Source organism: Phyllostomus discolor, chromosome 5 (genome assembly GCF_004126475.2).
Source record: "Phyllostomus discolor isolate MPI-MPIP mPhyDis1 chromosome 5, mPhyDis1.pri.v3, whole genome shotgun sequence".
Taxonomy (NCBI): Eukaryota; Metazoa; Chordata; class Mammalia; order Chiroptera; family Phyllostomidae; genus Phyllostomus; species Phyllostomus discolor.
Window position 1 is genome coordinate 117,757,871 of NC_040907.2, and position 17,682 is coordinate 117,775,552.

The 17,682-nt window shown below is 47.0% G+C and overlaps 1 protein-coding gene across 1 annotated transcript in view; it reads right to left on the bottom strand.

Moving 5' to 3' along the window:
• Positions 1–17,682, bottom strand: part of ANXA11 (annexin A11) — a 53,748-nt gene that overhangs the window by 21,695 nt on the left and 14,371 nt on the right. Inside the window, exon 2 of the mRNA XM_028512428.2 lies at positions 246–308. Coding sequence (XP_028368229.1) covers positions 246–300 — 55 coding nt within the window. The 5' untranslated portion in view covers positions 301–308. The remainder of the gene's footprint in view (positions 1–245; positions 309–17,682) is intronic.

Sequence of the window (17,682 nt, forward strand, 5' to 3'; positions counted from 1 at the left end):
TCAAAGGAGAAAACTGAGCCAGAGAAGAGAGGGCATCTGCCCACTGCTATCAGCTAATAAATAAGTTAAGAGACCTGGTCCTGGCCTTCCAGGGGCAGCTTCAAACCCAGGCTCTCCTGGCCTCAGGGTCCATGCTCCCCTCCAACCACCTCCAGACACCTGCCCCTCTGCCCCCTGGCTACACTGTGGGGGACAATGGGAATGAGGAAATGACTGGAAAAAAATCCACTCCCCAGCCCTCTTACCTGGTGCAACTGGGGGGTAGCCACCTGCAGGAGGTGGATAGCCTGGATAGCTCATGGTCAGATCTGAAAGGAAGAAAAAAGGGTCTCACTCAGGGTCTGCTAGGAGCTCCCACCAGCCTTACCAACAGCTTCTTGGGAGAACAGCAACACCTACAAGCCAGCCCCTCCCCCTCCCCGGAGAAATTCCATCAGGATGGACTGTGGCAACCAGTTTATCCTCTACCTGCCAGGGCCTCCAGCTACAACCAGGGTCACAGGTCTTTAAGGCCAGGTTCAGGGCTACACCCACTATAGGATTTGCCACCCAGGAACAGTGGGTTTCTTTGAAAACCCCTTTCACCCTCAGCTTACTCTCGGCTCTCCTGACAAGGGAGGCTGCGTGTGTGCAGATGCTCTCCCGCCTCAGGACAGCACACTGCCTCCTTCTCAGGGGTCCAGGTCTGTTGGCCTTTGTCTCCAGTGTCCTTATTATCACCATCCATCCAACAGGAAACCAGAGCCCACCTTCCTGTGCCCAACCTGCAGATCCCACACTCTCACAGCGGCCCCCAAACTGGATCAGCCCCAGGCTACACATTCATTCTCCAGCCCCTGGTTCATCCTGCAAGGGAACCAGACATGGAATCATCGCTCCCAGAAACAAGAAGGGACTTCAGGAGGGCTCATTTGATCCAGGATCTGGAATCAGGCAAGTGAGCCAGCACTGTCCTGTTTCTGAGATGGGGCACCTGGAGCTCAGGAAAGGTAGGTGACTTACAGATCAGTGGCAAGGGAAAAAAAATAGGCCTGGGAGCAGGGGCCCCCTCGGGCTGGTGCTAGATGGGATACTTGCTCTCAAAAGTCCCTTTGTATACAGACCCCTCTGCCATGTCCCATGCTAATTAAACTGCCCAGAAGAGACACAGATCTGCTGTGACATCTGGCACTCACACTATCATACAACCTACCTACCCTTGCTGGAACCTGTAGGACCCACAGACAATCACACTTGCTGGTCCCAAGTGAGCTGCTCCTTGTACACTGGGCTCCAAGCCAGCACAGACCACTGGCTCTCAAACTGCAGTGCACCAGGACCATGGGGTGGGGGGTGGGGGGCTTGTTAAACATAGCAGTAGGCTCCGCCTACAGGAGAAGTCTCAATTAGTGGGACCAAAATGTGCATGTCTCACACATTCCCAGATCATGCTGCCTGTTGGTCCAGGGCCCCACTTTGAGAAATACTGCACTAAAGGCTGCTGCTGTCAACCTACAGGATTCTAGTTGCTCTTCTTAGCTATGCTGGAGAACTGGGCATGTAGTTTTCAAGGAAGCTGCAGGCCTTCCTTGAGGTATCACAGGTCTCTGCAGGGTGGGCCTGGTTCTGAGCCCTAGGATGAGGTCATTTGTTTTGGTCAGTGGGCCCAGAGGTTACTGTAGGCAAAGCAATGGAAGGCCAGATGATGGCCAAGTTGAGGCAGGAGATAGTCAGGAAGGAAGCTCCAGAGGCCCCCGCAGGGCTGAGGTAGAAAACCTCTATACATGACAAAGACCCCCTAAGACAGGTTGTTCCTGTTTACTGGGATAACTCTGAATCATAGAATGCGCCTGCGCGCTACCCCTGATTCATTATAATATCATTATAATGAAATAACATCGTGGGACTCCCTTCTCCAGTAGCCAATCAAGAAAATCATAGGAAACCACACATGCGCAGTAGCTTTGAAATCCAACTCCTTGTACCTGCGCAGGAAAAGCCCGCCAAAGATGAGCAAGGGGGCTTCTGCCCTATAAGAATAGAATCCCCCAGCCCACGGGCCCCTTTTCCTTTTCTCTGCTCAGAGCTGGCCCACTCCCGTGTCCTGTGGAGTGTACTATCACTTAATAAATCTTCCCTCTTTCTTTATGCTATAAACTTTGTGTGTTCGGTTCAATTCTTTGTCCTCGATCACTAAGAACCTGGTTACCTGTGCACACCTGTGACAGTTTTTGGCGAGCCAGCCTAGGAGAAGACACCGGAGTGGTAAGCCTTCTTTGCTGCTCTGACACCTGGGATGCCCTTTTCCGTTATCACCTATTCTGTTTCGGTGACTATGATGTTCCGTGATGGAAGGTCGGCCGCTAATTTGCGGGCACAGGTCGGGCAGTTAAAAGCCACAAGGGCGCCCGCCGCTTGAAGACTCCTGTGATAGGATAACTTGGATGCGGAACGGGGTTAGCCTTAGTCCCCGCCAGGTACAAGAAAATGTCCGCACAACGGTCAGGCACACTGTGGAAAGCACAAAACACTGCCCCACCCCGCGGCCACTCCCCCAATAGGCATAGTCGGACCTTCCATGCGGGATATCAGTCACCACCTCACCTGCGCTATGGCTTCCTTTTGCAGTCTCCTCATCAGGCCCACAGATAGTCTTTTATGCTTTTCCTCCTCAACTGACTTCTGGTCTTTATGCCTTCACTCATACCCCACTTGCCTTTTATGTATGAAGGGCTCCTGCTGTCTTTGTACTAGGATATCTACCTTGGGGTCATTGACAGGCTAGCGCTAAGTACAGTTGCAGGAATGAGCCACTCCCATCTTTGCCACGTGTATACTCTCATTGTAAGCAGCAACATCGCTCAGAACCACACAACAGGTGCCTGCTGGTCGCTGGTTACTAAATGGCTGCGTAGAGCCACTCTTACCTAATTAATTGAATTTGGGAATCTAAGGTGGTTTACTTGTTCCTATAAGGGTATTTTAATTTCCCCTCTCAGTCCATTGTCCCTCTATGAGATCCGCCTCCAGTATAAAGGGTGGTATTTTAGACATCTCTTGAGGTCCCTTCTGCGAGACTTCAGACGCAGGTACAATTTCTTAAAGCTCTGGAAAATTACATAGGATATTTAAGGGTCTTCTTTGTGATCTAGAAAAGAGTCATTTTATAATAAGATCATGTTGGTGCTTCTTGAATGGTTTACAGGGCCAGAAATTATTTTTCTAGTAACACACTTCCTTTGCCCCAGATCTTAAAGCTTACAGGAAAATGAGGGTCCCCATAGATGAAGAATACAGAAATAGAAATGTACTAAGGACACAAGGATAGAGTCTGGGATTGTTGGGATTATAGGCAATTGCTCAAGAATGCAGGACTGGTTCCTTCCCAATAGTTAGAGACAAAAGTAGACTGTGGTGATTCTCTCAAGTCTTTTAGATTTCTGTCGGCCGACACTCACTAGGATTTCTTTCGCCAGAGACGTCTGGTAGTTCGGTGGGATCCCAGGGGACGCCCTGTGGCCCACTAGGAAGCTCCTGAGGCAAGAAAAGGGGGACGCCTCTCGATTGCAAAGGAGTATCTCTCTCACTAGAATCTCTTTCGCCAGAGACGTCTGGTAGTTCGGTGGGATCCCAGGGGACGCCCATGGCCCACTAGGAATCTCCTAAGGGCAGCAAAGAGAGGGACGCCTCTAGTCTGCAAAGGAGTATCTTTGTGTTTCTTTTCCTTCTCTCTTAGGATCACCGCAGTCGAGATGGGAACTACATCTTCCATCCCTTCCAAATCACCATTGGGTTGCATTCTTAGCAACTGGGATAAATTTGACCCCGAAAATTTAAAAAAGAAGAGATTAGTTTTCTTTTGTAACACAGTTTGGCCCCAATATAAATTAGGGGATGGAGAAATATGGCCTGAGAATGGGAGCAAAAATTATAATACTATCCTACAGCTAGATCTATTCTGCCGGAGGGAAGGCAAATGGTCTGAAGTTCCTTACGTGCAGGCATTCATGGCTCTGTACCGAGATCCCTTGTTTGGCTCCAGCCCCACCCTGACAAAACCTATAGGCCCAAGTGTTGATCAATTAGAAGATACTCTCCTTAGCTCCCCACCTGTCTCTCAAGGGAGATTAAGGGAACCCCAGAGTTCTGGAGTCTCTGCCCCTACCTTAGAGGAAGCGACCTCTCCACCACCCTATGCTATAAACCTAAAGCCACCAGCTGAGGAAAAACCCAGCCCTGCAGGACATACTAGAAGTGGCGCTTCTTATCTCCCTACCACTCCTGCACTCCTACCCTTGAGGGAGGTAGCAGGCCCTGAAGGTGCTATAAGGGTACAAGTGCCCTTCTCTATAGCTGATTTACAACAATGTAAAGACAGGCTTGGGAGTTTTTCAGAGGATCCTTCACGTTTCACTAGTAATTTCCAGACTCTTACTCTAGCATTTAGTATGTCGTGGAGGGATTTGTACATAATTCTGACCACCTGCTGTTCCCCAGATGAGAAACAGCGGATCTGGGAGGAGGCCCGTAAGTATGCAGATCAGCTGCATACCCAGAACCCTGGCACTAACCAGCCAGCTGCCCAAGCTGTCCCGGACCAGGAACCTGACTGGGGATACAATACTCAGGCAGGGATCCGGAGTAGGGATGCAATGATAGATTGCTTACTGGCAGGAATGAGAAACTGCATCAAGAAACCTGTGAATTACGAAAAGGTTAGGGAAATCTTTCAGGGCAAGGAAGAGAACCCAGCTCTCTTCAGAAACAGACTAGTGGAAGCCTTCCAAAAATATACAAACTTGGACCCTTCATCCCCAGAGGGTCGAATCTTGATAGGACAGCATTTTATAAGTCAATCTGCCCCTGATATTCGCAGGAAGCTTCAGAAATTACAAATGGGCCCGCAGACCCCCTTAGATCAGCTCATGGATACAGCCTTTTCAGTCTTTAACAATAGGGATTTGGAGGAAAGAAAACAGGGAAAGAAGGAAAGAGAGAAGCAAGCAGAGCTCCTTGCACTAGCCTTTAGTAGTGCCATTGGCGGAAACCAGCCCCATCAGGGGAGCTCGGGGAGGCCTCAAAAGAATCAGGGGCAAAAGGATCAGACCTGTTATAAGTGCAAGCGCCCTGGACACTGGTCAAAGAACTGCACTCAGCCACCTCCGAGGCCCTGTCCTCTATGCAAGAACTTCAGTTCTGATCCCTGGCACTGGAAGGTAGACTGCCCCCGTTCCCATAGTGGAAAGGGGTCATCTCCCAAGGCCATGGCCACTCTTGAGGACTGAAGGTGCCCGGGGAACAGGTCGGCCCCAGGGAATACTCATATTCCCATCTCTACCGAGGAGCCCCGGGTAACTCTAGATGTGGCAGGTAAGAAAATCAACTTTCTTGTTGATACAGGGGCCACTTACTCTGTCCTTAACTCTTACTCTGGACCTCTTTCCTCCAAATCAACTAAAGTAATGGGGGTCGAAGGAAATCCTAAGGCATATTTCTATACATTCCCTATCACTTGCCAATTTGAGAGTCGAATATTCAAACACTCCTTTTTAATTGTTCCTCAGTGCCCTATTCCTCTGTTAGGCCGGGACCTTTTAGCTCGGATGGGAACTATCTTGTTGTTCCCTGAAGTGCCATTTGAGTTAAGTAAGGTGATGATAATCAGTAGTGTTCAAAATCAAGAAGAAATCCCAAGTTCAGTTCTGGACGCAGTAAACCCACTAGTTTGGGAGTCAGGGATTCCTGGGAGAGCAAAGACTGCATTACCGGTTAAAATCCAGTTAAAACCCAGGTCAGATTACCCTCACAGGAAGCAGTATCCTATTAAACAAGAAGCTTTGGAGGGCTTACAGCCCATCATAACTAAATTTATACAACATGGGCTCATAGTCCCTTGTCAGTCTCCTTGCAACACTCCCATCTTACCAGTGATGAAACCTACAGGAGAATACAGGCTAGTCCAGGATCTAAGGTTAGTCAATGAAGCAGTAGTCCCTTTACATCCAATAGTAGCTAACCCTTACACCTTGCTCTCGCAGATACCAGATGATGCTCGGTGGTATTCAGTATTAGATTTGAAAGATGCCTTCTTCTGCATCCCTTTGCATCCTGACTCTCAGTATTTATTTGCTTTTGAGTGGACTGATCCAAAGACGATGATACATCAGCAATATACTTGGACTGTATTGCCACAAGGGTTTAGGGACAGTCCTCATCTCTTTGCTAGGGTATTAGAAAAGGATCTTAGAGATTTACAGCTAGAAGGAGGGGCCATTTTACAATATGTAGACGACATACTAATCTGCAGCCCCTCCAAGGAGGCTTCTGATCAAAATACCATCCAGACTCTGAATTTCCTAGCTGAAAGAGGATATCGGGTATCAAAGAAAAAGGCTCAGATTACCAAACAAAAAGTAAATTACTTAGGGTATATTTTGACTCCTGGATGTAGGCAATTATCACAGGAGAGAATTAAAGCGATTACTGAATTATCTCCACCTGCTACTAAACAGCAGCTTCGCTCCTTCTTAGGAATGGCAGGATTCTGTAGGATTTGGATCCCCAACTTTGGGCTAATCGCCAAACCTCTGTATGAAGCCACTAAGGGGCCAGACACTGAACCCATTATATGGGAAAAAGAATGTGATCAGGCTTTTAATAAAATCAAGCAGGCTCTAATCGAAGCCCCAGCCTTAGGCATCCCCAACTTAAGTAAGCCTTTCTCTCTATACATAGCAGAGAAGCAAGGGATAGCTTTAGGGGTCTTAGTCCAACGACTAGGGAATGAACCTCAACCAGTTGCATATTTCTCAAAAAAACTGGACACTGTAGCAGCTGGGTGGCCTCCGTGCCTAAGAGCAGTTGCAGCCACAGCCATGCTAACCGAGGAAGCTAGTAAACTAACTCTCGGGCAGAAGTTAGAAGTCTTAACTCCACATCAGGTACAAGGGGTGTTAGAAATGAAAGGGCACCTCTGGCTAACAGGAAATAGACTGACCAAATATCAGGCCCTTCTTCTAGACAATCCTGAAGTAACTATAAAGACCTGTAACACCCTAAACCCAGCCTCCTTAATGCCTACAGAATCGTCCCCAGATTTGATCCATTCCTGCTCAGACATTATTAGTCTTACTCAATCGAGCAGGACTGACTTATTAGACCAGCCCTTAGAAAACCCTGATGATGAGTGGTTCACTGATGGGAGCAGCTTTGTACAGAATGGGCAGAGAAAAGCAGGATATGCAGTAGTTAGTTTATATAACACTATTGAGGCACAGGCCCTTCCATCCTCAACCTCGGCCCAAAAGGCTGAAATTATAGCCCTTACCCGAGCTCTCATCCTAGGACAAGGAAGAAGGGTCAATATCTATACAGACTCCAAATATGCCTTCCTTGTTCTGCATGCTCACGCTGCCATATGGAAAGAAAGAGGGCTCCTCACCGCTAAGAATTCCCCTATTAAACATGGACCAGAAATCTTAAATTTATTGGAAGCAGTTAGGCTCCCTAAGTAAGTGGCAGTTATGCATTGCAAAGGCCACCAAAAAGATATGTCCCATATCTCTCAGGGAAATAGGAGAGCAGACCAAGAAGCAAAGAAAGCAGCGCTAGGGACTGATAGACAAATGGCTTTATTCCCCCCTGTAAATGTCTCAGATATCAAGCCCAACTATACATCTGAGGAAATATCTTGGGCTTTGGAACAAGGAGGTGTCCATGAAGGACCCTGAATATATATCGGCCAGAGGCTCTTCCTTCCTCAAGCCTCCCAGTGGAAGTTCTTAAAGGCTTTGCATGACTCCTTCCACCTTGGAAGGGATGCTACAATGACAATGGTTAACAAATTATTCATAGGTAGGGGAATAGCTACTACCATAAAGAATATTTGCCAGGCTTGTACTCTTTGTGCCTATAACAATCCTGGGCAAAAACCATCCCTGCCCCCGCTGATAGAACCTATTCAGCGAAGAGGGACCTATCCTGGAGAGGACTGGCAGATTGATTTTACCAAAATGCCTCCTTGTAAAGGATACAAATACTTACTAGTCCTGGTAGATACCTTTACTGGATGGATTGAGGCCTTTCCGACAAGGACAGAGAAGGCCACAGAAGTAGTAAAGGCTCTCCTAAAGGAAATAATACCCAGGTTTGGTCTTCCACAATCCCTACAAAGTGATAATGGGCCATCCTTCACTTCTAAGATCACTCAAGCAGTTTCTGAAGCTCTAGGCATAAAATATTATCTTCACTCTGCTTGGAGACCACAGTCCTCTGGAAAGGTAGAACGAGCAAATCAAACTTTAAAAAGGACATTAGCAAAACTTTGCCAAGAAACTTCTGAAAACTGGGCTAAGTTACTACCTATAGCCCTCATGAGAATTAGGGGCTCCCCTAAGGCCAATACTAAACTCAGTCCATTTGAAATGTTGTATGCCCGGCCCTTTTTAACTCTAGATCTGATATTCGATACAGAAACCCATCAAGCAATTAAGTATATAATAAACTTAGGACAAGTGCAGAAAGCTTTACAGGAATATGGAAATAAAGTTTTACCAGCTCCGAAAGGGAATTTTCAAACTGCCATATCTCCGGGAGACTGGGTACTCCTTAAAACCTGGAAGGAGGGATCACCAGCAGACCAACTCAACCCTAAATGGAAAGGGCCTTACCAGGTAGCCCTGAGTACCCCTATGGCTGTGAAACTCTTAGGGGTCGATAGTTGGGTTCATATTTCCAGGGTAAAACTAGCCCCCACGGATCCCAATCTGACTCAGGACCAGCTGGAGACCCAAAGGCCAGACTATACCTGCGAGCCACTGGAGGACCTCAGGTTCCTGTTCAAAAAGAAGAAGCCCTAAAAAGATAAGTAATAACCAATAACAGTGCACTGAAATCACCATTGTTCTGCATAGTTGCACTTCTTGAAAACTTCCTATTCATACTGGTCCTCTGCTTCATATAAAGGCTTGCTCAATTCCTTCTGGGTAGAATCATATCTGGGTGGATTGTCTAAAATGAAAATGTCTTTGTTATTTCTATTAACCATTCTCTACTTGCCTGCACCCTGTATAACGGAATGGGATGAAAATTTTCTAGTGAATGCTTCTCGGACCTTAGCAGCAGGAGAAAACCTGGCCCAATGTTGGATATGTCATCCTAACCCGGAAACTCCTTCCAGATACAATACTCATATAAAAGCCTACCCAATAGCTAATGAATCCTTAATCAGTGCTTTGAATTCCTCCGCCAATTACACGCGTTCCTCTTTTTCTTTAAGAGTCAGATGGGAGCGAAATCCTCCTTTGTGTTTCCGTATAACCCCACTAGAATTAAAGCCATTTAATTACTCCAGCACCTCTCTTAAGTGCAACAGTACAATGGGATGTACCCCATGTTATAATAATACTCATACAAGGGCCATCGACCCATTTCAAGCCCTGGCTTCTCTTTCAAGTTCCAGCTTTCTAGAGAATCTTTCCGAGGAAGAAATTTTCAAACCATTAAATTGGTCACATATAGTATGCTACCCGAACTATGATTCTAACTGTATTCCTAATAGTACCCATTGTTGCTTTGACAAAACTCACAATGCAGATACAAACGATACTTCTAAATGTATTACTTGGAAATTAAACCAATCTCTTCAAGGAATATTAGCAAAATTTCTACCACCTCCTGCAGGTGGGAAAGATCAGAGAAATAACTTAGGCCCTTTTAAGGACTGCCTTTCCCCCTTGCCATATGCCCTCCTTAACAAATATAACTCCACTAATGCCACAGTTATTGCAGCACCCCCGGGGCTCGTCTGGCTATGTGGGACTCCCAATAACTGGCTAACGGATCATTCAGAATTTCAAGAAGCTATTGCTTATACTCATCTCAGCAACTCTAAACATGGGGGTGACTGCACCTTAGGGACCTTGGCACCCCAAGACCTAACCATTATAAATATAACCATGGGTCCTGGGAGTCCATCTCTCAGCAGAAAAAAACGAGCTTTTGGTCTAGTAGTGGCTGGAGCTGCTGCCACTATAGCCGCTGCAGCCCCCTGGGGAGGCTTCGCCTATCATGAGGCCACTCTAAGGGAACTCACTAAGATTATAGAAGTCTCCAAAGATACTGCTGGTACTCTAGCTGGACTCTCAAGATCAGTAGACTCATTGGCAAATGTAGTCATGGATAACCGCCTTGCCCTTGACTATCTTCTAGCAGAACAAGGAGGGGTATGTGCTGTTATCAATAAAACCTGCTGCACCTATGTAAATAACTCTGGAATGATCGAAACTAACATAAAGAAAATTTATGAACAGGCAGAATGGCTACATAAGTATAATCAACAGGGCCAAGGGATTAAAGAAGCCCTGACCTCATGGTTCCCTGGCTTAACATGGTTATTACCCTTCTTAGGGCCCTTAATAACACTGCTGGTTTTACTACTTTTAGGGCCTTGCTTATTTAATTTACTTGTTAAATTTGTTTCTTCTAGACTTAAGCAGTTCCACGTCAAACTGATGACGCTCCAAGGTTTCCAACCAATCCCTGAGAACGATGTCGAAGCTGACCAACATACAGCATCCGCGGTGGCCTCAGGAATTCCTCTTCAACCTCTAGATAGAATAGGGCGAGAGTTCCGTGGTTCTCAATAGGCAGGGTCTACTGTCCAATCTAAGCCTGAAGCAGCTATGGAAGACGGATCTTCATCCTTCAACAACCCCAAAAAGATTTTTGAGAACCATGTCTCTCAGGGGGAAGTTGAGGCAGGAGATAGTCAGGAAGGAAGCTCCAGAGGCCCCCGCAGGGCTGAGGTAGAAAACCTCTATACATGACAAAGACCCCCTAAGACAGGTTGTTCCTGTTTACTGGGATAACTCTGAATCATAGAATGCGCCTGCGCGCTACCCCTGATTCATTATAATATCATTATAATGAAATAACATCGTGGGACTCCCTTCTCCAGTAGCCAATCAAGAAAATCATAGGAAACCACACATGCGCAGTAGCTTTGAAATCCAACTCCTTGTACCTGCGCAGGAAAAGCCCGCCAAAGATGAGCAAGGGGGCTTCTGCCCTATAAGAATAGAATCCCCCAGCCCACGGGCCCCTTTTCCTTTTCTCTGCTCAGAGCTGGCCCACTCCCGTGTCCTGTGGAGTGTACTATCACTTAATAAATCTTCCCTCTTTCTTTATGCTATAAACTTTGTGTGTTCGGTTCAATTCTTTGTCCTCGATCACTAAGAACCTGGTTACCTGTGCACACCTGTGACAAAGTGACCTCGGAAAGAGTTAGAACTGGCTACCTACAGCGTGGACCAAAGACCCTTGTCTATTGTAGCACAATGGTCAAGACCCCAGTGGGACTGCTCTGAGACTGATTATCAGCACAAGGCCCTCCAAGTCCTACCCTGGACCTGACCCTTCTGCCAGAACCCTCAGACCTCACTGGTGTGGAGATACCCTGAGCATCTGAATGATGGATGAGCCAGGAACCTCCTGATGGGAGAAGGAGGAATTCCTGTGAGAGAGAACAGGGTGAGCTGTGGTTGTGTTGCCAACACCCTTCTCCCTGGAGACTATCACTAACTGCACAGAAACTTTGGGCACCAAAGACCCTGTCTAATTCTCATCTTCTCCCAAAGCCATGAGGGCAAAAGGCCAGCCACAGCCAGGTGGCAGGGAGAAAACACAAGTGGGATACTACCCTGTTCCATATCGCAAAATAAATTTCAGCCAGCACAAAGGTGTAAATGTAAGAAGTGACCCCAAACTCCAAAGACAAAAAAATTAAAGGGCTGCATGATAAGAAAAAATATAAGGAAAACAACAAAAAGATAAGAAAGAAAAATGACAAATTTACAAAAACTGCTTTACCAAAAGAAAAAGACCAATAACCACTAAAAAAACTTAAATGATGTGAACAGGTGATTACAAAGAAAGAACTAAAGATTAAAGAGGTTCATGCTCACTAGTATGCTGAAAATCACCAATTAAAAATACAGAGATGTCAAAATTAAAAATGACACACTTTGACTCAGAAACTCAACTCTGGACATCTATTTTGCAGATACACTTCCACCTGTGTGAAATGATCCACACATGGACTTGGCAGCAGCATTATTTGTTAAAACAAACCTCTAGATATGAGCCTAGACAAATCACAATGGAGCCATACAATGGATACTCTGTAGCTATTTTTAGAATAGCCAGCTCTATAAATGGGGATATGAAATGATCCTCATTATTAATCAAGGTATAATACTAAGCTAGCATTTTTTAAAAAGAAAACATACAAACTTAGTGTGTGTGTACATATACACATGCACAGAGACCATCCCTGGAACAATAAACAAGAAACTCGGTAACACTCGTTGCCTTTGGCCATAAAAACTAGGGATGGAAACAAAGCTTACTGTTTATGTTTGCATTTTTTTGCCATGTAAGTATTGCCTATTAAAAAAAAACTTTTAAAAGACCCAATTCAGGTGGGGATTTCTGAGCTCACTGGAGGCTGGGGCTGTTTTTGCAAGATTTGTGTAACATACAGGCTCCATTCAGTCCCAGACAGCCCCCCACTGAGCCTGGGGTTAGCATTATTACATAAATATACCATGGGACTCGGGACTGGACCGCTGGTGTGCTCTACCTGGGTGTTCCCCGCCTGGGGCAGGACCACAGGTCAGCCTCAGCCTGCTCCCCGGGGTGACTGTGTTCATTCCTACCAGGGCTTCGTGGTTCCCTGCAAGAGTCAGAGAGACTGTTCCCTGGCAATGATGGCAGCCCTAGCGTGCCCACAGGTTGGGTCTAAACCTACTCCAATGAGCAATCCTTCATCTCTGGGTCTCCCTCTCTCCCCAGGAGACCTCCAGTCTTCTCTCCTGAAAGAACAGTCATTTTTTCCCATTTCCTGCCTGAAATAATTTCAGGTCTATAATCCACTCCTTTCTTTTTCTCCAAGTCTCTTCTGAACCAGAGGTCCCAGTTGTGGATTGGGCAGTGCAGGGCAGGGCCACCCCTCCTCTCCTCCTTCTCCCCACCTCCCTCTACTGACAACACTTTGGGTATTCTGGATAATGGAGATCTGAGGCAGATTCCTGTTCAATTCCTCCCTTACTTTCTGCCTGCAAATCCCACCTGCTGAGAGCTCCTGGGATTCTGACCAACAGCAAACATCTCGGTGTGCTCTCTAAGCTTTACTTTATATCCACCGACACAGAAAAGGCTAAGGACAGGCATTCCCGAACGGTCACAGCTGACCAGTCCCCAGCTAGACAACAGTGCGTACAGCCTAGGACTGGCCACCTAACCAAACCACAAACAGCGCACATTTCCCCATGGCACTCACAACAGTGTAAGGAGGGCTTCCATCAAATGAGGGTTCTAACGTATCTCCCACAGCTAGAAACTCCAATTTAACTCCCAGGAGAAGAAAAGAAGGCCAGATGGAGAGCCTGGGGCAACCGTGGGGTGCACCACCCTGGCTCCCAGTGCCGGCCTCTTCCCTTCCTGACTAGGGCCTGTCCTCTGAGGCTGCAGGGAACCTCATGTGGCTCTAACTCGACTTTTACAATCTTCCCCACTTTTCTGAAAATTAAGAAATCTGCTCATCCTTCAGTCTTTGTGTAACTCCGGCCTCCCCTTCTTCTCAAAAGAAACCACCACCAGGGCCTGCTGTCACTGGCAAAGTAGTTCCAGGACCCTGGGGCTGCCATGTCCTGGGCTCACAGGGGAGCTCAGCAGGGCCTCCGGGGCCCCTCACCCTCCTCTCCCAAAGCCTGTCCAACCCTCTGCCCCACAGAAGGGAACACAGTGCCATGCATTCTAGCAGACGTGCTTTCTCTTTGGTATCCTTGAGTATTACACCCTCTGCACCTCTCTCCTATTTATTTCTGTCCTCTCACAAAGAAAAACGGTGCCTGGGGGGGAATGCTTCACATTGCTGACACAATTCTAACAGGGCACATCCAGCTCTAGTCACAGAACTCGACTCAGGACTCAGGGCAGGCAGCTGGCTTTTAGGGATTGCTCCAATTCTTAGAAAGCAGGCTCCAGGGAACTTCGGGCCTATGGTCCTGCCTCTCCTGAGGCTGCTGCAGCACAAACCCCACCCTCCCTTCTTCACTGGGTCCTTCTACCTGCAGCTGTATGCCCGATTTCAGTCAGCTGTGGCCTCTGGGTAAACATGTGCTTCTCAAATTTCAGTCTGCAAAACAATCACCTGCTGAGCTTGTTAACACCAGATTGCTGGGTCCCTCCCCCACAGTGTGTGAATCAGAAGGTCTGGGAGAGGGCCCCAGATGCTGCTTGACTATGGAGCACACTTTGGGCAGCACTGCCTCATCATGCATGAGACTCCCCTAGAAAGCTCACTAAAAATGCAGCAGGCTAGGCCCAGTCATTCTGGGCCCTTCAACCTAGATGGACTCTGGATCTGAAACTTAAAGAAGCACTCCCATCCCCATCCCCATCCCCAGTGATCCTGTGCTCCACTCTAGAAAACACTCTTTGTTTAAGGTACTTAGACATGTTCTAGCTTTTGCTCTCAGCAGTTGCCTCTGAGGAAAAGCACCAGAACCTGGGTAGCCCAGGATCCCATCAGAACTGAGTTTCAGAGAACTAGGGGACTTTCGAAAAATACAGCAAGTACATAGGGGGCTTCTCAGGGAAGGTAAAAGGACCTGTCCCCTACGGCGGTGTATACGTACACAAATATACCATTAAATGTCAAGGGCTCCATAACAGCACTAGACACAGTCCCCAAATACAGGAATCTAGAAAAGGCAGAATCACCCAAAACAAGGGCCTCACTCCTCCTACCCAGCCACTCGAGATGGAGATATAGGCGGGACTCTGCACCTCAAACACCTTCTGGTGTCCTGCCTGACCTTCAGGGACATGGGAGAAAAGGAGGGGTGGAAGGCTATACATGTTTGGGGGTAGGAGCATATGGGAAATCTATACTTTCCACTCAATGTTGCTGTGAATCTAAAACTACTCTATAAATAAATTATAAGTGAATATTTTTAAATGAATGGAATATAAGCACAATGCAGGGAAATTCAAACAGAACATAAAGAAACAAAGTGAAAAGCAAAAGTCACTCTCCTCTCTAACCCCCCTACCCAAAGGTCACCACTGAACGGTTTCTAAAATAGAATTCACCACCAAAACCAAACCAAACCAACCCACACATACATGGCCCCTGACCAGTGTGGCTCAAGTTAGTTGGTTGAGCATTGTCCTGTGGAGCAAAGAGTCACTGGTTTGATGGCCGGTCAGGGCACATGCCTAGGTTGTGGGTTCAGTCCCTGGTTGAGGTGCATTCGAGAGGCAACAGATCAATGTTTCTCTCTCTCACATCAATATTTCTTTCCCTCTCTTTCTCCCTCCCTTCCCCTCTCTCTAAAAATATTTTTTAAAACCACACACATACAAATGTAAATGCATAAATGTTTGTATATATTAGTTTATATATTCATATATATATATATAATTTTTAAAAAACAAGTATGTATTTGTTTATCTGCAAACTCTCCTCCCTCCAGTACAAAGCTGTAATTAGACTCAGCGTAATTAATTATCCGCATTCCTAGCCCTAGTGTAATACCTCCTGCCGGCATACCTCCTGGCGCTAGTGAGGAGGAGAAAGATTAGCCAGCCTTCTGCTGGTCTGAGCAGCTCCCGGCCTCTCTACACCCCACCCCAGAGCATGGGACATTCCTCCCCAGGTCACTGCACTGGACAGTGGGAGGCAACAACCCAGAGCAGTCTGTGAATGGGACTCAAAGCAAGACAGAAACGTCTATTTAAGGTAGTTCAGTTCCAAGACTCTCACGTGTTAAAGGATCTCAAGCAGTGCGACCTGGAGCCAGGCTCTCACCTCCACAGACCTCGCTATCCCATGGGTATGAGAGGGTACTTCACTTTTCAGGGCTCTTCCTCCCATTGATTTTAGGACTCCTGAAGGGGACACACTTCTTTAGGTTTTCAGCCCAGTCCTAGATTTACAGACTTCCAAAATGTCCACACTAGAAGGGATCTTGAAGATTAATGATCTACTTTCCAGCCGCCTCAGTTTCGTAGCTAAAACATGCCAGGGACATGGCTTACTCAAGTCACAAACACATGCTAGAACTCAGCCAGCTGAGAGCACAGCTGCCTTCCTCCCCCTCACAATGTTGCATAACCTGTGGCCATTTCAACCTAAGCCAGGCTAGCTTGTTTGGTGGTCCCAGCTGGTTCTGCAGTGGGTGCCCTACTTAAAAAACCCTCCTCAAAGGGCAGTGGGAAGACAGTGCAGTAACTGAGCTTTGAACTGGGGTAGGCCAAGGCCACTCCTCATTGTCTGGACATCCCAGAAACCCTCAGGAGCCTCAGGCTCACATCACTTCCCTCTCCCCATACCTATTGAAAGGGAAGGAGGAGATCAGGCATAGCCCAAGCTCTGCCACAAACAGTCGTGAAAAGGCTGTCTCAGGTCTAACCTGGACCCCCATTCCCAGCTCAGTGCTGGCAAGCATAAACAGGCTGCATGATGTACACAACTCAGTGCTTCCTGACCTGTGTTCACCTACACCAGCTGAACATCTTGCTAGTTGAGAATTTACCCAGTTAAAAAAAGAGAGAGATTAGTTTTCCAAAATCTTTGGAAAACAATGCCTACTGCATCCCCTTCCAGGAAAGCACCAATTCATAACAGCATAACAAAGGCTCTGACAAGGCCCATAACAAAGGAGCTTTGCCTAACTCTAACCCCAAACTTCCCAAACTTATTAGGCAGTAATAGTTAACAGTGATTGAATGCTTAGTATATACTAGGCACTGTGTTAGGTGCTTTACATGGAATTTTACTTCACAACAACTCTATACAACAAATACTAAGATTATGAACCCCATATTATAGATAAGGAAACGGAGAGATTACAGAACTTGCATTTAAGGGCTACAGCTGGTAAATGACTGAGCCAGAATTCCAACCCAGGCAGTCAGGCCCCAAAGCCCAGGGCTTTCAGCCACGCTCCACTTCCTCACAGATCCCACCTTCCCCAAAAATCAGTATTTCAGAGACTGAAATGTTAAAAATACCGAGTGATAGAAGAATGATGGATTAGGAATCAGGATGTCAGGTCTCCCTGTACCCCAGGCACTTCATTAGAGGCAGGACAGGGTAATAGTAAGAAATGAACTCTGAAGCCAATTGGCCCAGAGTCAAATTCCAGTTCTGCTCTCTACTAGGTATGTGAGCTTATACTTAACCTTTCTGAGCCTCTGTGTTTCATATCTACAAAACGCGGATGGTAACAGTTTAATATCAAATGTTTTCATATCATTTAACCTCTCTCATTACATCAGTCTCCCCAACAAAAAACAGCATACAGGATTACAGGGTCTCAGAGGACCCTGAGCCATTTGGTAATACTTAGGAACGTGGGAGCAGGGTGGGGATGGGGTGGGGGAGCAACAGGAGGGGTAGGAGAGTCAGGACAGTACGAAGGACAGAGGAAGGGAGGAGTGGAGCAGAATCTGCAGGTTCCTTCCCCCACACCAGGCCGAGTCCTGTGGCAACAGATCCTGTGAAAGGCTGTGTTTTATTTTCCAATATCCCCAAGGAATTCCTTTTGCATGCGCTGGGTACCCAGGGCCTGGTCCAAGCTGCAGGAATGGTGACCGGCCGGAAGCAGAAGAAGCTGACTGCGGGGGAGGGGAAAG